General features: G+C 41.7%; 1 protein-coding gene across 8 annotated transcripts in view; it reads left to right on the top strand.

The window, feature by feature from the left end:
- RECK (reversion inducing cysteine rich protein with kazal motifs) overlaps nucleotides 1-20,541 on the top strand; it is a 141,152-nt gene that overhangs the window by 33,534 nt on the left and 87,077 nt on the right. For 6 of the 8 annotated variants that reach the window (XM_073332540.2, XM_073332536.2, XM_073332537.2 and 3 more), the window contains 2 exons: nucleotides 6,066-6,151; nucleotides 15,890-15,937. In XM_073332540.2, coding sequence (XP_073188641.1) covers nucleotides 6,066-6,151; nucleotides 15,890-15,937 — 134 coding nt within the window. Of the gene's footprint in view, nucleotides 1-6,065; nucleotides 6,152-15,889; nucleotides 15,938-16,988; nucleotides 17,031-19,324; nucleotides 19,372-20,541 lie in introns of those variants that run through there. The other 2 variants (XM_073332543.2, XM_073332541.2) reach the window with 2 other exon arrangements.

Raw genomic sequence — 20,541 nt, 5'->3', positions numbered from 1 at the left:
GGGTGTTAAAGGCAGAAACCATGTACACCTCTACCCCGATATAACGTGACCCGATATAACATGAGTTTGGATATAATGCGGTAAAGCATTGCTCCGCTTCCCGCTGCTGCCGGTGAGTGCAGTCAGGGAGCAGGGGGATTGGGTAGAGGGTGGAGTCCTGGGGGTGATTACGGACGGGAGTGTCTCTAGAGGGGGTGTCGGGGGACAAGGAGCAGGGGGGCCAAAGCAAGTTCGATATAATGCGGTTTCACCTATAACGCGGTAAGATTTTTTGGCTCCCGAGGACCATGTTATATCGGGGTAGAAGTGTATTTGAGTTGTTACTAATTCAAGCCAGGGGTTTGTGGTATCACCCCTAGTTCCAGCACCTATGGGGGGACATGAAGTCTGTGCATGCATAGTGGCACAGAATTCCCTCAGGAGGACAACGCTTACTATTAAATCATGGAATTTCTATCCATAGAGATTCTGTGGTACAGTTGGATTCATTTAAGATTTTTATTATATTCGAGTTTGTGCTTTCATTCACATAGTGCCACTCCCCCACCAGCATGACCCACTGAGTTATTCCTATATATTTTGTACCCTGATATTACCATGTTCCAGTGATGATTATTGTTTCACCAAGTTTCTGTGATGCCTGTTGTATCAGTATCATCATTTAATTCCAGGCCTTCAAGTTCATCCATCTTAGTATTTAGACTTACAGCATTTGTGTACAAGCACTTATAAAATTTGTCAATATTGAGTTGTGTGCCTTCATGTGATGTAATTGAATAGACACTATTTTTTGTTTGACTGTTTCTCAACTTGATTGAATTCTGTCCTCGCCTCTTTACTAAGGTAGAGAGTATTCTTTTAATAAATTGTCTCCTGAGGGATGTCTCTAGCTGAACCGTGTACTTCTCTGCACCTGTCAACTTTCCCCCAGCCCTTCTTTTAAAAACTCCTCCACAACCTTTTTTATTTTACACGTCAACAATCTGGTTCCATTTTGGTTTAGATGAAGCCCATTCTTCCTGTACAGCAGTGGTCACCAACGGGTCAATCACGATCAACTGGTCGATCCTGGAGACTCTCCCAGTCGATCGTGATCTCTGCTGCTACAAGTCTGGTGGTGTAGCGGGGTTGCCGCTAAGGCAGACTCCCTGTCTGCCCCAGCCCTACGCCGCTCCCAGAAGCGGCCAGCACACTCCCGCAGCCCTGGCGGCGGGATGGCAAGGGTCTCAGCGTGCTCCTCCTTCCTGTAAGCACCATCCCCGCAGCTCCCATTGGCCAGGAACAGGAAACTGTGCCCAATGGGAGCTGCGGGGCCGGTGCATGCAGAGAAGGGCAGTGCGTGGAGTCATGTGCCACCCCCACAGGAGGTGAGCGGCATGACGTTGGGGCAGGCAGGGCGCCTGCCTTAGCTCCGCTGTGCCACCGATTGAGAGCCGCCCGAGGTAAGTGTCACTTGGGAGCCTGCACCCCAGCCCTGAGCCCCCTCCCAACACCCCATGCCCCCTCCTGCACCCCAACACTCTGCCACAGCCCAGACCCCCCTCCTGCACCCAAACTCCCTCCCAGAGCTTACACCTTTCACCCCCTCCTGCATGCCAACCCCCTGGCCCAGGCTCAGCCCAGAGCCCTCACCCCATCCTGAACCCCAACTCCCTGCCCCAGCTCGGTGAAAGTGAGTGAAGGTGGGGGAGAGCGGGTGATGGAGAGAGGGGAGGATGGAGTGAGTGGGGTGGGGCTTCCGGGAAGAGGCGGGGTAGATCCTGGGTTGCACTTAAATTTAGAAGGTGATCTTGTGCGTACAGGATCTTACCAAAAAGTTCCTCAGTTCCTAATAAACGTAAATCCCTTTTCCCAACACCATTGTTCCATCCATTCATTAAGACCCTGCACCCCTGCTTGTCTAAATGGCCCTACACATGGAACTGGAAGCATTTCAAAGAATGCTACGATGGAGGTCCTGGACCTTAATCTCTTACCTATCAGCTCTAATTTGGCCTCCACGACCTCTCTCCTACCTTTCTCTATGTAATTGGTTCCTACATCTATCACGACCACCTCCCCCCACCCCAGCACTGTACAAAAGGCTGTCTATATGTCTTTTGAGGCTCACAACCTTTGCACCCAGAAAGCAATTCACCATGTGGTTCTCCCAGTCATCACTAACCCAATTATCTATATTTCTAATCAAATCCCCCATTACTATTACCTGTCTCTTCCTAGTAACTGGGGTCCCCTCCCCTGGACGGGTAGCGACAGTGTGAGATGATACCATGATGTCATCTGGAAGGATCGTTTCCCTCTGCTCCAGCTTTATGTTCTCCTTCCCTGAGACTTTCATTCTCACCAACAGCACAAAGGTTGTCAGACTGGGAGTGGAACTGCTCTACTGTGTCCCTGGAAGTCTGTCTCCCTTAGCTCCTCCAGTTCAGTCTCAAGAGCCCGTATTCAGTCTCTGAGGGCCATGAGATGTTTGCACCAAATGAACACACATGCCACCTGCCTGCAAGGCAGGTTATCGTACATGCTGCATTCAGTACACTAAACTGGATAGTCCCCAGTTTGTTGCTGGAATGCTGGCTGCATTATTTTTACTCTTCTGTGTTTTTTTGTGGGGGCGGTGATTGGCCTAAAATTTTAGTGTATGTTTGTTAGGTGTTTCTGCCTCTCACACACCCTCTCTAAACTCCTCTGTTTGCTGCTCCTGTTCGCTGACTACTCTGATTAACAGTCAGCTCCTATACAAACTCTTTATATATTTTCAAAAGCACCTAAGTCCCATTCACTCTCATCTACATGCTCAATGTTTCTGGGAGCATTCTGCATGACCAATTTTCATGAAATCCCTAGGGAAGCCCCTTGAGATTAAAAACCTGGATCTGTTACTTCAGGTAACAGTTATTTCATTGCCACTTGAATCACTATCTTCATTATCAATGTTTTATCTATCAGAGTAGCCTTTTTAATCGCCATCACTTGTCCAGATGGATTGTCTGAACTAGTTTCATTGTATGTGTAATCATAATACAGTAATTCCCCCCACTGATAAAAATGGTCCTTTGGTCTTTAGGAAGGTAACTAAAAAGTACACATGCAAACCAAGATAAAATCAGGTATTTAAATGAAGGTTTTCTATTGGCACATTTAAATTGTGATTAAAATCAGTTATTTAAATTGCTTTGACTTAAATCAATCCACTCTGCTTTTTAACTGCCTTTTAATGTGATATAGCAGCTAGAAACAAGAAAGAGAACCAGCACCATGTAACTAGTCAGCTGTCCGTGGACCACTGGTCCAGAGACCATAGTTTAGGAACCATTTATGTAATGTATGTTCTTTTATACTACCCTAATCTCTACTATTTGAGCACCTCACAAAAAATATTAGAAGTACATGCTCCAAACTGCTGTGAACAGAAGTTACAACTCCATTAATGTGTGTTCAGATTGCCTTAGTCACAAAATCAGTTTGTGTGCCGTTGTAAACATAACTCAATACAATTTTATTTAGATGTGGCAGCAGATCTAGCCGACAATCACCTGATTGTTTTGAGATACCCCTGAGAGAGGATCACATGCAATAAAACTTACACCATAGCAAGGCTCTTGTGGCATCTTTAACTTGGCATGTATCCGTAGCTGCTTTGTGTGTTCTACCTTGAACTTTAATATAGGATTACTTCATTGTTTTACCATAATGTGATCTAAGTGGCTCTACACCTGAAACACTCAAACTCCTTCTACTGCAAAATTTAGTTGCCTAATTACTCAGTTTTTCATGCCAGTGTAGTATACCCCTGCTGTTGTAAAAGTGGATTGATCTTAGTGTGGTCTGTGTGGCATAGCCAGTTCATTGCAACAGAGATTTCAGCCCCCTGGAAGTTTTGTTCTGATTGATCAGTAGTAAGGCTACGTTTTAGTCATGGGTGCTTTTAGTAAAACTCATGAACAGGTCACTGGCCATAAACAAAAATTCACAGCCCATGACCTGTCCATGACTTTTACTATATACTCCTGACTAAAACTTGGGGGGAATCGGGGGGCGACCTGGGGGACACCATTGGTGCTGGAAAGGTGGCCCAGGAGGTGCTGCAGATGCTCGGAAGGGGGGGCGGCCTGAGGGGGCGCCACAGGTGCTCCGGGGGAGGAGGGGGGTTGACGGGGATGGGGTAGGTGCCCTACCTGGCTCCTGGGAAACAGCGACCTCCAGCTCCTAGCTCTACGTGCTGCCTCCGCTCCGCCCTGAGCCCCAGTTCTGTAGCTCCCATTGACTGGGAACCGCTGTGCCCCAGCCCCGAGTGCCCCCACCCAACTCCTACTGCTGGGAGTGCAGGGGCTGAGATTGCCCCAGCAGTGGCCAGTGCGCCTGGCTTGGAGGCTACCTGAGCTGCTCAGACAGCCCCCGTGCCAGGCACACTAGTTGCTACAGAAGTCACGAAGGTCACAGAAAGTCACAGAATCCATGACCTCTGTGACAAACACGGAGCTTTAATCAGTAGCCATTCATTTTGTCTTACTGTTTAAATCTTACAGATTTCTTTTCTTTATCTCACTTTTTTCAATTGATATTTTTAAATGAAGTTTTCAGTGAAACTGTCGGTATCGTGGATTTATTCTTAAGATGACTGTTTCCATAGCTCCACATTCCTGAAGATTGTTCATGCAAAAGTTCCGCAGAAACAGCTGCTATATAATATTAAATACTAAAATAGCATGTAGCAGGCAGCTAACCCTGTGATTAACTGTGGATGGGTGTTTACCCCGTGTGACTTTCCCATGAACTGGTTGTCTGACTAAATGAGAATCCATTTTATTTACTCTTACAGTTTTGAATTATGGCACACAATGTATGTCATACTTCCTTGATAAAATAATTGGTCTATATTGGTGAAATGTGTCTTTTTAATAGCTCTAGATATTCCGTACAGACTATTAGAGTGTGGCGGGGGCTTCCATGCAGATGGATCTTAAAGCAATCAACATCCCTACACATGTTGTGTGAAATGGCGAGTGAGGGAACTAAGAGAGGGAGAAAATGAAAAGGCAGCTGAGGGAATGGAGAGAAAAAGCAACACTTTAAAAACTGTTAATCTCTCCCCAGAATGCCAAACTGCCTTATCTGTCATAGTTTGTGGACCTCCAGCCATTTTAAAATCTGTTGTAAATTGAAATGGCAGCCAAGACTATAGGAATGGAAGAAGATTACCAAGGAATCTTTTAAAAGATATATGTGCATATTAGGGCTTTTTATTATTCTGTTGTTTTCTCTTCTACCTCTACTAGCAACTTGTTTCCTAGAGGAAGGCTATAATGCATGAATATCCTGAAACTTGTTTTAATTTTTTTCTAAGAAATTCATGATATCAGATTTTAGGACTCTGCATCAGGATCCGGGGCTCATATGATCTGTACCACTACAGCTCCACCATCTCCCCTCCACCCAAAAAGTAGCTGCAGACAAGGCAGTCCTTTGCTGTAGTGTTTGGCCTTGTTGGACAAAACCATGAATGATAAACTGCATGGGGAGAGAGGGGAAGAGATAAATTGTGTAAATTAGAAAAGAGAATTGTTGTATTAAGATATTTTGTGGGGAAAAGTGAGAGAAGAAAGAGGAAAAAATGGGGTTGGGGAGAAATATACAGAATATGGTGTGGGAAGAGCAGTTATATAAGGGGTGTGTGGTGGGGCAAAAAGAAAATATGAGACTGTTACTGAACATAATTCAGGAAGAAATGCATCAAAATCTATTGTGGAAAAGGAGAGAGAGACAGAGAGGACTGAAGCCAGGAAGGGACTGAAGGTTTAACAAAGGCAAGAGAAATGTAATAGGTTACATTCCTTTTAATTTAAATAATTGATTGAAAATATACTATTAAATAAAGTCTACAATAAACTGCACACATCTGATTTCGATAACATATAGGAGACATGGCCTTAAAAGAAAAGAGGAATGTTTATGTTTTAGTTATTTTCCCTCTTAGCTACTTTGGCTTAGTCCTATAGTTAGTTGGGTATTTTTGTCATAGCTGCCTGTATTACTATAATATTTGCTGTCATTTTATTTTAAAGGTGTTTTGAAAAAGTCTGATGGTTGGGTTGGCTTAGGTTGCTGTGAACTAGCTATTGTTGTGGAATGTCGACAAGCATGTAAACAGGTGAGGTTTTCTAATTTTCTTCTGTGATCAGTATTAAACATAATAGAACACTGCAGTTTGTGAACAGTAATATGGCAAGTTAAATTCATTTATTACATCTACACCTTTACACTTCATTTAATTTTGGGGACAATATTCTGCAATTACTTTTAGAACTATGAAATAGGTCAAGAAATCATTTTCTGTGTACACCTATGATGTATACCATCGTGTTCTTGGTTAACTGAAGCTCTGCCTTTTTTTTAAGCCTAAATTGAACCGCAACAAATCTTTTGAGGTATTTTTTGGGGAGGGAGAAGGAAGTGCTGAGGGGGGACCTAAACCAGTTTTAGTTTTCTTCTTGGAAATTTACAGGCCAAAATTTAGATTTATAGCTCTTCAGTCTACAAGTGTTCAGGATAACAATAGGGTGACCTTTGGAGGAGAAAAGGAATGCAGGAAGAAGAAAACCTAAATATTAGTAAAACAAGTAAAATAAATTAGGAAAGAAAACATTTATATGATCTTGTATCTTTCCAAGTATCTTTTCCTTTTAATTATGTTGGAAGAGTTGCACTGTATCTGTGGCTGAGGACTTCCAGAGCTGGAATAGGGACTATTAGCAGACCCCGGGGAGAGCATTTCCAGAGAGGTAGTTACCTTGCAGGAGTATGGGTAGTGAGGCATGATTAGGGGTCATGGTTGTGGGGGCAGAGAATGGAGTCTGGTAGGGAACACGCAGGAGGTTTACTAGCTAAGGCAATGGTAAAGTGTAGCTTGTATCTTTTGTTCTGATGCCCTTCAGGAACCCTCAAGCCACTGGTGCTAAATTGGCTTAAGATGGTGCAAATGTGGTTGCAGAGCAAAACTTAAATGGGTAAAGCCATATGTAGTGTGGATGCATGGTATCATTTGTTCTTAAAGCGATTCAGCATAACTGACTGAAGCACAGATCATTATAGTGTAAACAAGTTCTTCATGATACTAAAAGAGCCTTCTTAGCTTATGGTGCTTAATTAATATGATGTTTATATTACATGATTCTGGAAGCTCCATGGTCACTTTCCCCACATCCTCCCTAAATAATGTGCTATCTCTATGGGAAGCTGAAACCAGCTTAAACAGCAAAAGTCTGTGTGACTGCTGGAAACTCTGTATGACAAAGGAATGTAGCATTTTACTTGAGGTCACCAAGCCTCCCAGATCTTCGTGCTTCTGCTCAAGTTTATCCACAATAGCCTTGGATGGTCAAAAGTCAGCTGTGTAGTCAGTCTGAGACAATTCTTTCATCTTGTGAACTTTGGGCAAGACTATAACTGTAAAAGTATTTGACATATTGGAGAACAAAACCAGCTTATATAATGCTTCAAAGCATTAAATATGGTATGTGTCTACTCTAGGGATTGAAAAGAGTAAGAATGCATTGTAAGAACTCCTTAACATATTAAGGAATATAAAACCAGGGACTACATAACTCTTGTTCAGATGTAGTTAAAGCAAGCACAGATTTGGGCTTTAGGATAAATGATCTTTTGAGGTCCATTGCCCTATAGAGAGGGCAGTCAATGAATATAGGTGGTCCAATGCTCCTGATCAACTGTCCTTTCTATTTCAGGTCTGGTCTCACTCCTACCCTGATACTTTTTCCTTAGATTAAACCCTCTTTATGGTTGCTGGGGTTTAGGTAACTCAGTAGAGAAACTCTACTTTGAGTCAGTAACAAACTATATTACCCTGAATGGTGCTTAGAGACGTCTATAATCCTCTTTTGGGTGCATCTCAGAACTAACTCCTTGACCAGGTGTAGTCATGGAAGATCCAATTACATTTTTAAAAAATAATTGTATTAGACTGGTACTGTGACAAAATTTCAACTGAGGTAACTTATTTCTGCCTCCTTTAAGTAAATTAACTTTACAGGAAGATTAAATTGATTGATGTAACCATTTTTTACCCCAAATATCCAATTTTCTTTTTCAAGTAGTGTCCCTATGGGCGTTTCACTTCAGGTGCGCATGTACCTCAGAAATGCTTCATAGGAGATTTCTATCTAGGAGTGCTAATTAGGCCCACGAATGCGCCCTATGCCTTCTTGTGGCAGACACCAAGGCTATATAGGATGTGTGGGCAAACCACCCTCTGTGCCTTCTCTACTGCCTTGGCCCGGGAAAACTAGCATGATCCAACCTAGAGCGTACTCTGCCTTCCTATTCACTTTTTTTCTATTAAAGTTAGTTAGTTTAGAGGAGTTGTTAGTGTTTGTACAGTTAATTAGTTTTAGGTGAGAGGACTGTTTTTTTGTTGTCGTTTTTTTTTTTGTTTACTCCTTTTTCCCCCCTGGGAGACTGTCTTCTCTTGGTGGGATATGCCTGATTTGCCAGACTTCAGATATTTCCTCTCCTGCTGGGAGGCTACACTGGTGAGTGACAGACACCTGAAGTGTGTCTGTTGCCTGGGGAGTCCCATATCTCCCAGAAGTGCTCCTTTTGTTTAGCCCTTAAGTCCAGGGCTAGGAAGAACAGAGACATAAAGCTCAGATTGTTGGCGATGAACATTCCCTGCAACCTCTCAGCCAGGTCAAGAGACCCCCAGTCCCCTCCTTTGTACATTTGTCCCCAGACAGATACAGTGTCATGTCAACCTTGGGGCATGCTTCTCCCAGGAAAGGGAAGATTTTAGAACACTCTGGGAAGAATCCCAAAAAGAGGAGCATGGACTCCATATCTAAGGAACCAGCTCCAAAAAAGACCAGGTCCCCACTGAAGTTCTCAGAGGGTACTGTGGAGGCCAAGGACTCTTTCTCCAATACCGGCAGGCCTGTGGGGCTCCGAAGCTTCAAGAAGAGGAAACGCTGCTCGGAGAGGGTGCCTGAACCCTCCATTAGTAAGAAGAAACACACGGTATTATCTCAGCTCTGTCATTGACACTGAAGCACTCAGCTCAGACATGGGTGCTGTTGTGGGCCTTAACCCAGTCATTGGTACTGTTGCAAGGAGCTCAGTGGGGGGTGACTGTACAAGCAATACCCTTGATATCAAGTAAGTATCTACATCTGACAGAGCCTGTGGTATGCTCATTGTTGCTGGTACCATTGGCACATGGTTGCTGGTGACCTTAGCTTCAATGTCAGTACCGGTGTCCTTTCTGGTACCACAAGAGTTACAATACTCAAGTGATCTATCTGTGCTGAATGAGCCGGTGTCCTGTTGCTGTCAGGTACCAAGCATCTCAGGCCACTCTGTGGCACAGGACTTTCCTCCATTCTCATTGGCTACCCCCACCCCCATTGGAGGACAGGAAGGTAGAAGAGGACTCCCAGTTGGTCTCTTTGATTTCTGTTAGGAGTTCTCCTACATACCCCTTTTGAGAATCTGCTCTCATGCAGGGAGGACTTTGCAACACATCAATCACAGTGGAACCAACCTATCTGCCACTCTCATAATGGCCGTATTGGGCCCCATGGGCTGCTTATCAGCAACCATTCAATAAACCACCAGTACCATCTCTTAGGGAAATTGGGGATCCAAATCCTTTCTGTATCCTTACAAAGCAGGAGGAGACCTTTCAGGGGTGAATTCCTCATCTGCCCTAGCCTCCAGCTCCTCAAAGTGCCATTGTCATTGCTGGATGAGGTGCTCATGCCTCTCTCTCCTTCCATTGCCAGCGACTTCAGACAATTCCAGGACCTCATTAGAATGGTAGTGGACACTCTGTACATCCCTCTGGAGGAGGTCAAAGACCAGCAGCACAGACTGCTTGATATTTTGCAGTTGGCAACCACTTGCAGAGTGGCGCTACATATTAATGAGGCTCTCCTGGATCTGGCTAAGACTATATGGCAGATGTCCGCCACTGTTCCACCAGTGTGCAAAAGGATGGACAATGTGCTGCCTTAAGGACTTTGACTTTTGTTTTCCTATTCCCCACCTAACTCCCTCAGGATGGATGCTGTGAATGAACGGAGTAGTCAGCATTTTTGGAGGGCTACCCTCTATCATAGGGATCAGAAGCGATGGAACCTCCTTGAGCAAAAGTCTTAGTCCTCTGCAACCTTGCATTTCAAGCTCGTGAACTATCAAGTGATCGTTGCCAAATGTAACTTTACTGATTACAACATGCCAACATTTTTATGGCTGACTGAGAACAACGCTTCCTCAGCTCTCGTCCCCCAAGGCCCCTGTGCTATTTGCGCTACACTGATGACATTTTCATAATCTGGACCCATGGAAAAGAAGCCCTTGAGGAATTCCACCATGATTTCAACAATTTCCATCCCACCATCAACCTCAGCCTGGACCAGTCCACACAAGAAATCTACTTCCTGGACACTACAGTGCTAATAAGCGATGGTCACATAAACACCACCCTATACCGGAAACCTACTGACCGCTGTACTTACCTACATGCCTCCAGCTTTCATCCAGACCACATGATGTGATCCATTGTCTACAGCCAAGCTTTAAGATACAACTGCATTTGCTCCAATCCTTCAGACAGAGACAAACACCTACAAGATCTCTATCAAGTGTTCTTAAAACTACAATGCCCACCTGCTGAAGTGAAAAAACAGATTGATGGAGCCAGAAGAATACCCAGAAGACACCTACTACAGGACAGGCCCAACAAAGAAAGTAACAGAATGCCACTAGCTGTCACCTTCAGCCCCCCCAACTAAAACCCCTCCAACGCATCATTAAGGATCTATCCATTCGCTTACAGACAGCCTCCCAACGTGAAGCAAATACTCACCAGCAACCACACACCACACAACATAACCAGTAACCTATCCTTGCAGCAAAGCCTGTTGCCAACTGTGTCCACATATCTGTTCAAGGGACACCATCATAGGACTGAATCACAGCAGCCACACCATCAAAGACTCGTTCACCTGCACATCTACCAATCTAATATGCCATCATGTGCCAGCAGTGCCCCTCTGCCATGTACATTGGCCGAACCGGACAGTCTCTGCACAAAAGAATATGTGGACACAAATCAGATGTCAAGAATTATAACATTCAAAAACCAGTTGGAGAACACTTAAACCTCCCTGGTCGCTCAATTGCAGACCTAAAAGTCGCAATTCTTCAACAAAAAAACTTCAAAACTCCAATGAGAAACTGCAAAACTGGAATTAATTTGCAAACTGGACACCATTAAATTAGGCTTGAATAAAGACTGGGAGTGGATGGGTCATTACACAAAGTAAAAACTATTTCCCCTTGCTAATTTTTCCCCTTCTGTTACTCACACCCTCTTGTCAACTGTTTGAAATGGGCCATCCTGATTATCATTACAAAAGTTTTTTTTCCTCCTGCTAATAATAGCCCACCTTAATTGATTGGTCTTGTTAAAGTTGGTAGGGCAACACCCATTTTTTCATGGTGTGTGTGTGTGTGTGTGTGTGTATGTGTGTGTATGTATGTATATATATATATATATATATATATATATATATATATATATATATATATATATAAAAACTTCTTACCGTATTTTCCCCTGCATGTATCTGATGAAGTGGGCTTTAGCCCATGAAAGCTTGTGCTCAAATAAATCTGTTAGTCTCTAAGGTGCCACAAGTACTCCTCATTCTTTTTGTTGATACAAACTAACACGGCTACCACTCTGAAACCTGTCAACATGCTCACAGCCTTTATTGAACATGTGCCACATGACTGCAAGGAACAATTCCAGTCTGTTTGTTGCAGAGGGTCAGCTGTTGGCCAGAACTGCTCTCCAAGTGTCCTTAGATGCTACGGCTACTGCTGCCAGGTCCATCTCTATGGCAGTGGTTATGCACAGGGTGTCCTGGCTCCAGCTTTAGGGTTTTCCAAGAGAGGTCCAAAACGTGGTAAAGGACTTATCCTTTGATGGTTACAAAACTCTTCTCCAAGACCATGAATGACTCTGTGCACATGCTTAAGGACTCCAGAGCTACCCTACGGTCCTTTGGAATTTATACATATGAGCAAGAAGTGTTTTAGTAGCTCAGAGAATGCCCAGAGATCATGCCCTGCTCAGTTCTTGGGGTACCAAAGAACTGCTGAACCCCCCAGAAAGAGACACAAGTTTCTGAGAACACGCCACTGGAGAACAAATAGACGTATTGCTCGAATTCTTCTATTTGGGCCAAGAAATTAACATGTGCTACGATCAGGAAGGTGAACTTTCCTAAAGAAAGAGGTTGGCGCGCATTCAGTTCTGTCAAGGATGTCCCCCAAAGAAAAATCAACAAGGCAACATGCGCCAACCTCTTCAACTCAACAGCACTGCCAGCAACGTTGTACAGCAGCAAAACATGGGCGCTGATGAAGATAGAGGGGCAACAACCGTCTGTCACGGAGAGGGAGATGGAAAGAAGAATTCTGAGGATTTCAATTCGCGACCGAGTCTCAAATGAAGTGATCAGACAGCAGAGTGGAGTGCAGGACGTCATTGCTGGAAGCAGGTACAGTAAAATGTGATGGGATGGGCGTATAGCGAGGCTCACTGACAATCAGTGGATTGCAGCTGTCGCTGCATGGTACCCATGGGAACTGAAACAACCACTTGGTTGATCTCCAAAGAGATGGGAAAATTTATTCATGAAAAGACATGGCAGCAGATGGAGAAGGAAAGCCAGGATAAGAGAAGAATGGAAGACGTGTTGTGATCGGCGCAATCTATATGAGGGCTGAAGAACCGATCGATCAAGATGATGAAAGACATTTCAACTGGTAAGAACGTCAGGGTAGGGGCGTTTCCCATCGGCTCTACTAGGCTTTTTGGGCTTGGTTTCTTCTTGACTTGGTCAGGGGTGGGATGAAATGTTGGACTCTCCCAAATGCCACCAACTTGTGTTGCAACATAAATGGCTCACAATAAATTGTGTAGATCTGTGATGTCCTCCCCCACCCTTCTTACATGAAGAATTAAGTAACTTAAATGTCACAATTAGCTATCATTGTTGTTCAGCTTAGTTAATATCTTAATAAAATGAGTTCACAGGTCTAAGAGCTATAGTTCCAGGCTCACTTCAGACTCAGGTAGACATCTCTGTGCTTGATTACTTTTATTTTTTTAATGAATGCTATGATTCTGAAGAACAATGTAGTAGCTTTAGAGAGATGTAGGTACAGCATATTGGCACAAATTGGCTGTTTCTAAGCCTTGCTATGGATAGTTGGAATCCTAAAGATGCCAGCATCCCACTGACCTATTAAACTTTTCTTTGGATTCCTTCCAAAATATTGATGAGTCTTTGATCTGAAGTTACCGTATCTAAATGTGCCAATGACAACCCTAGAAGCAATAAGTGGAATTAGTCACAGAATGCTTTTCAGATTTTTAATAGAAAAAATGGCACTAAAATGTATATAAACATCTGCAAAGTCCAGTATACATAGCCATTGGTCGTCTTCTGTGAAAGGCATGATTGTTCCCTTTTTTTTTTTTAAATAAAATGGTAGTTCTGTTTTTTATGTAAAATTCTATTTTTGGTCAGTCACAATTTTTGTTTCTTATGTTTCCTTCTGTTTTCAGAAGTGAAGGAAACCTCTCTCTAAATAGAAAGCAGTGACAAGCTCAAGAGGGACTGTGGCTTGTGCTTCATTTTCACAGACTTTGGGATTTTTAGAGGCTCTGGCTGGTGTTTTGCTTTTTTGATCACTGCTTTTTTTTCCTCTGTTTAGTGAACAATATTGCTTACTATCTGCACCATCGTAGTGTCTTATCTATATTCTTTTCCATAACCACTTTTCCATTTATTTGTTTGAGAAATACATTTTCCAGAATATGCATTTAAATTGTAATGCTCATATTTTATCTAACTGCCAAGTAGTCTGAGAAAATATTTGGGTTTGACTCCAGTACTGCTTGCTTTTACATTAGATTTTAAGAGCTGAGATTTTGTTGCCAGCATTCAAAAGGAAATTCTGTGAGGAGGCATAAGACCAAGCTCAGCGTTGGTACAAGAGAGCACAGCTTCTGTTGACTCCTACAGGATTTTCTGTTGCTTAAATCAGTGGTCTCCAAGCTTTTTTGATCGCGCACTCCTATCAGTAAAAATGTTGAACACGCACCCCCAATATATGTATATTTATGTATATATTATGTACATATACTACTGTACTAATATATTGTGTAAATTATAAAACATACAGAAAAAATAGAAATCAAAACGATGAGAAACAATTATTTTTTAAAAAAATTATTTTATTAACGGTACAAAAAACCTTTTAGCTTTCACTAAAAAAATGTATTATTAATAATATTTTAGTGAGCAATGTGATTGAATATGCTTTATTATTTTTGAAAATCTTGATTTAACACTTTGTGATACAGCGGGCGCTCAGGGTGGGGTGTGGGGTCTGGGAGGGAGTTAGGGTGCGGGAGGGCGCTAATGGTGGGGTGTGGGGTCTGGGAGGGAGTTAAGGTGCTGGAGGGCGCTCAGGGTGGGGTGTGGGGTCTGGGAGGGAGTTAGGTGCGGGAGGGCACTCAGGGTGGGGGTGCGGGAGGAGGCTCAGGGCTGGGGCAGGCAGGAGGTGCAGAGCACTTACCTGGGGCAGCTCTTGTTTGGTGCAGGGGGCTCTGCGCAGCACAGCACCACCTGCATGGCCACGATTCTGGGAGCTGCCCCCTGGCCAGGCAGGGCCACCCGGAACGCAGGGGCTTTAGGGGCTTCAGGTCCCTGGGCTGCAGCTCTAAAGCCCCTTTTGTGATGCGGCCCTGAGAGGACGGGCCGCGGTGCGGGCAGCAGCGCATCCAGCGCCGCTTCTCTCTGGCCGGCTTTGAAGGGGAAAGTGCCGCTTCTTTCCGGCAGCTGGCTGCGCGGCTGCCCCTGCTCCTCCAGGGGCCAGAGGACTCAGGGCTGCCCCCCCCCCCGCTTTTTCCCCCCTCCAGCGGTGCTCTACCTGCCCTTTTGCTTCGGCGGCGCTCCTCCTGCTGCACCCCCCAATCGATCGTCTTGCGCACCCCACTTTGGAGACCACTGGCTTAAATAAAAGTCAGGTCAGGCCAGTAGTAGTACAAAGACTGTAATCACAAGGGCTAATAGCAAAATAAGTGTATTCTTGAATCTTGCAACATACTCTCATTTCACAGTACTTTCCATACTATATTTCAAAGAGCATTATCACAAGTGCAGAAGTCCTTCCTTTGCTTTAAATTACTGGGGAAAGCAACTGAAGCAAAGATTGCTGAGATTTCAAGATGGATAATTGAAATGTTTATCATTACTGATACAGCAGTAATAGGTGTGTGAGATGCTTTGCAGAACAAGTAAAATACAAGGGCACTATCCTCAAGAGATTAGTTTAATTATCAGTGTTACCCAGAGTCATTTGTAGCAAAAGGGATGCAGTGATGTGATTGGTGGGGAAAGTGGTGTTAAGAATTTGTTTTTAGTGCACACATGTTGGTCTGTATGGGCTTTTCCCTTTGCTAAAAATTGTGGTTTATCTTTTTTAGAACTAGCGAAAAAAAAAAATTTGAGATAAATGCAAATTCGGATGCTTCTCATGGTATTTTTGTTTTTCTGACCAATTTGGTAGATAAATACATGGTTTGATTTGAATAAAATGTGAAAGTTGCCCATCACGTTGTCCCAGAACCATAAAACCTTTAATAATTCTTTTTCTCTAGAGGAAACTGTGCAAGTAAGTGAAATTCCCAGTTTTTATCTAAATATACTTTTACTATATTTTGTTCTTTGCTGCATGATTTCATTATTGATTAGTTTGTGCTATACATTAATGAAGAAATCTAATTATCTTTCAGGCTTCTTCAAAAAATGACATTTTGAAAGTGTGCAGAAAAGAATATGAGGTATACATATTTTCAATTACAAAATTAAAGTGTTCTGTCTGATTATACTTTGTAGAATGTATACAGCATATGTGTTCTACAAGAACTTGTCTCCACTTTTATTCCTAAATGTACTATTTGCCACTTAAAATAAAACCCTCTGTTGTATTTGTATTTTTACAAACACCACAGAGTTATTGCTCAAGTTTGTAAAAATATTTGACTAATTTTTATGGCTCAAAAGAAAACCCTTTTTCTTAGCAAAAATGAAGGTTCTAAAATAATTCTATAATTCTAATTGCATATGAGGTTTTTTTATTCAGAGTAAATGAGCATTCCTTTTATAAGAAATATTTTAACTTCAAAATATAGGCTTTTATTTAAAAACGGAGATACCTTTTAGAGGTGTTTATATATAATATGAAGTTTTTCAGTGATTTTAGTAACTACATTGCTACTGTAGACATCAGCAATAATCTTAAAGCCTTTTTAATGTTAAAAGTTCTGTCCTTAAGGTAAGAAATGATGATGCTTTCAGAATTTCTCTTTAATATTTGTGCCTTTCAACACCTGAAAATTTGAGAAAGCTATTGCTTACCTCTCCTGTTTGGAAGAAAAGTGATCAAGCTAGGATTATCTTTCTTTACTTTCACTCTAGTTTCCAAATTAAAATCCAAGTCCACCCCCACCTATAGAGTCCTACATAAATTAGGTTCATATAGTAACCTTTCGTAATCAACAGTGTATAATCTTGTACCAATTCTCTTTTCTTTGTTTCTTTTCTAATTAGGGAATAAATGTAATGTTTTGCCCATTCTGCAGAAGACCTTATTAAATTAAACACAACTTTGCTTCATTTCTTTTGTCAAAGAAATGCTAGGGAAAAAATCTTTTTCTCCAGTTCTTTACTACCGGGATTATCATAGTCTGAATTCTCTTGAACAAGCACCTTTATTTTAAGCATCTCTTTCTCCTCTACTGCTGTTTATACTATGCTTTCTACATCTTCAACCTTTTCCTCTGTTATGCTGGTGTGTTTCCTTTTCTTTTCTGGATTTCTGTATTGCTGTAGGAGGTTGGCCAATATGTGTTGATGGAGAACAGAAGAGGAAATGTGAAAGGTAAGAGAGGCTTAAAAATGACAACAAGATGGTAACCGAACACCCTGCTCTTTACTGAGAATGTTTACTTTGCCCATTTCTTCTTCTTTGCATTGTTTTTGGCTGGAATTATACAAAATGGTTTCTCCATTTTATCCTAGATTGATCTCTCTTCATTTGGACAGAAAATATTCTTTTTGACTATTTGCACAACTTTTAACTGAACAACTTATAAATAAAGAGGAGAGAAAGGACAAGTTCTTAAATGTTGAAAGGGGAGATCAATTGGACAGGGTGGAAAAAGAGCAAATATACCTAAGTTAAATAATAGGTGGTAGAAATAATGGACTAGTTATAATATATTGTGGATTGAAATGAAGAACCTGGCATGATGGATCTTCAATAATTACTGATTTTGTCACCTTTTGTTGGACAACCTGTAATGATTAATTTATATCTAAATTCAGACCTACTGGTACTAATGGGTTAGATTTATTTTATTTATTTCTGTATTGTGAAAATTGCTTCCTTGGTTGTACCAAATACAAGGAAGCTTTGCAAAAGGGAAGGGAGAGATGTTCCACAAACTATTTGATCTTCTGAAACTAGGTGCACTGTCTCCTATAGTTTGGAGGCATTTCCCCTCGTATTGGTTTTGTATATTAAATCAGATGGAAAAGCAACAGAATAGTTGATAAGAGTGGCTGGTCAAAACCTCAAATCATTGTGTGATCTGGAACAGAATCCATATGGCACATGATGAATGTGTGTGACTGGCATGTATCAGTACATCTGAGTCTGTTTTATACATGTGATATGTTGATGGTATATCTTTAATGCAATGGCAAATTAGAATTAATTTTCTAGCCTTGACTTTCATTTCATCTCTCCTGCTCTCAGCTTCCTTTCTTGTGGTGTGTTCACTCACGAGTGCTATGTATCTAAGTACAAATCATATAAAAGCTAGGTAACTTAAATAAAAGAGCCTGAAATGCAATTAATTCCTTCTTTGCAAATTTTCATAGCTTGTTATTACATAATACCGGTATATGTGGATCTGCCCAAGAACTTTTATAAGATGCCTCTTAGAAATAGTCAGATGAGCTGCGCTAGTGTTTTTTAGCAATCAGCAGAGGCTTGAGGCTAAGGGAACATCTGCATCTGAGTTTCCTTTCAGCCTACCACCAGCGCAATAAGTGTGACGCGTGAGGTAAGACCACAAAGATGGAGCATAATGTATAGGGAAGAAATAGGAGGGGGGCACATGAAATGAGGTTGCCAAAGAGGCCATTTTCTACAAGTTGGTGTCACAATAGATTCACTTTGTCACCAAAGTGACACTTTCCTCAGAGCTTATTGGAGACATTTTTCCCTCAATAAATGTTGTTGGATCAGCATCACTTTAAATGTGTGTGAATCATATGTAAGTCTTGGTTGGTATATTTGCACCTATTGTGCAATTTGTGAATTTTGTAAGTGTGGGTTTATAAATGATTTTTGTTTTTGAAAATGTAAAGCACCTATTCTTTAGCTACTAAATATTTATTATTGTGTTCAGGTAACATTATATTAATACATTTTTAAAAGTTTAACAATGCTATCCAAATATTTATAAAATGCAGCTGAAATACACTTTCTTTCACTGGGGGTTTTTTCAACTTTTTTTTTTTTTTGGTCCTTTTTCTCTCTGCTCCTTTTCAGCAGCTTTTTCTTGTCTTCCTTTCATCCTCTTTCTACCTGTGTATATCTCTTCTTTTTCCTTCTTCACTTCTTCCAGCTCTCTACTATCCTGTTCATCTCCTTCCAAAAAGGTAGGTAAAAGACAAGTAAGAGGTGGGATACAGGGGAGGGAAACTGCATGTGAGTTTTTATTATTAAGATGTGCATAGAGTTGAGGTTTACTGTGTTGAGAATATGACACAGTAGGATATAATGCCTGAAATAATAGACTGGGAGGGTGTAATTGCCTACTTGAGGTCACTTTTTGTGTTGAAGGGGCAGTACTGTAACTTCCCTTTATACACTACAAATGTCAGTCCTACACACTGCAGACTATGCTTTTCCCTACACATTAAGAACTCCAGGTGTTTTTTTTTTGTTTTTTTTATCCTGCTAAATGCAGTGCACTTTTCGTAAGTCTTGGCTGAAGTTTCTCTTAATTTAGTTCACTGTGTCTTGTAGACATCGACCAATAATAATATAACTCTGGTAGCAATAGCAGCAGCCATCTTTGATAAATGTAAGTGGGAATGTTCCTTAGTTTTTAGTTTCTGTTCCTCGCATTCACTGTAAAAATTATTTTTTGCACAGAACAGTATTGGGCACTCCTCCTGGTGCTCCTGGGACAGTTAAAAGGTATTTTTATTTACTTTAATTTTTGCAACATTTTATTTCTTTTTGTGTAGCTTTTTCATGTTTCCTACATTAATTAAAACCTTTTAAAAAGCAGCGCAAGAGCATGTGCTTCAAATGCTGTGCTCTGTATGGGGAAAAATATGTCTCAAACATACCTTTTTACACTCAGTGAATAGCAGCTTCAAAGTTACTTTTTGTTCTAGATCTTAGTATAATGGAATTCTGCTTTAGTCAATGGCTGAGAAATCCGTAAATATTGCTAATAACTTCCTGTAAAAAATGCAGCCTGAAACTTTTGGTTCTCATCTGATCTCCTCTGCGTGCTCCCACTCTTGAGATGTTCATGTCCTCCCTACTGTGAGCATGGAATGATCTAAAAGCGGCTATCATTGGAGCTATGCACATGCCTTCTCCTGTATCCAAATGTTCAGTGTAAGGGTACATATGTCACTATGTCCCCAAAGTCCTCAGTTCCTCTGTCACCAACATAGACTTTGTAAACATCATCATTCTCAACAGAATATTGGCTCAAATTTTCTTGTTTTCACTGCTAGATTTACTTGTCAGAGTAGTGTATTTATTACATCTAGAATTGTCAAGCAAAAAAAAAAGCGTTCGTTAGAATTATTACAGCTTGTACCATTGCAAGGTTCCATTTTGTACTGGTATCCTCCTCAGCTCCATACTGGGTCTGAATTACCAGGACACTAACCAGCCCAATTTACTTGTCAATTTGATTACTTGTGGTTCTGACTCCAAGTCATGGCTAATTCTGTTAGCCTTAATATATGAATAAATTGACTGTGGGTCCTGACCCTGGAAAACTCATACTCGTTTCACAGGGCTGACATGGTCAAGGCTGAAAGGAAGTGTGATTTTAAGTGGTGGCCTTCCTGTAATGTAAAAATACCCTTTACAGACCAGCAAGCTTGTTGCTTTAAGCAGCGGGCAATCACTGAAGTGTAATGTTTGGTTTCTGCCAGTTTTTCTCTTTAGACCAAATGTAAAAAGGAGTGTTGGCTAAGGCTGTTTCTCATGGAGGTGGTGCTAAAGCATGGCTGGTATAGTGAATCCATCTTTTGGATTCAAGTCTTGGTCAGTTTGATGTGCCCCAAGAAATCTTCCTGATCTCATGGTTCTTTTAAGGTGTTCTGTGTCCTAGGGCTTGGT

The sequence above is a fragment of the Lepidochelys kempii genome, chromosome 2, assembly GCF_965140285.1.
Source record: "Lepidochelys kempii isolate rLepKem1 chromosome 2, rLepKem1.hap1, whole genome shotgun sequence".
In the NCBI taxonomy this organism is placed as follows: Eukaryota; Metazoa; Chordata; order Testudines; family Cheloniidae; genus Lepidochelys; species Lepidochelys kempii.
Note: the sequence above shows the minus strand (reverse complement) of the source record. Positions and strands in the feature narration are given on the sequence as shown.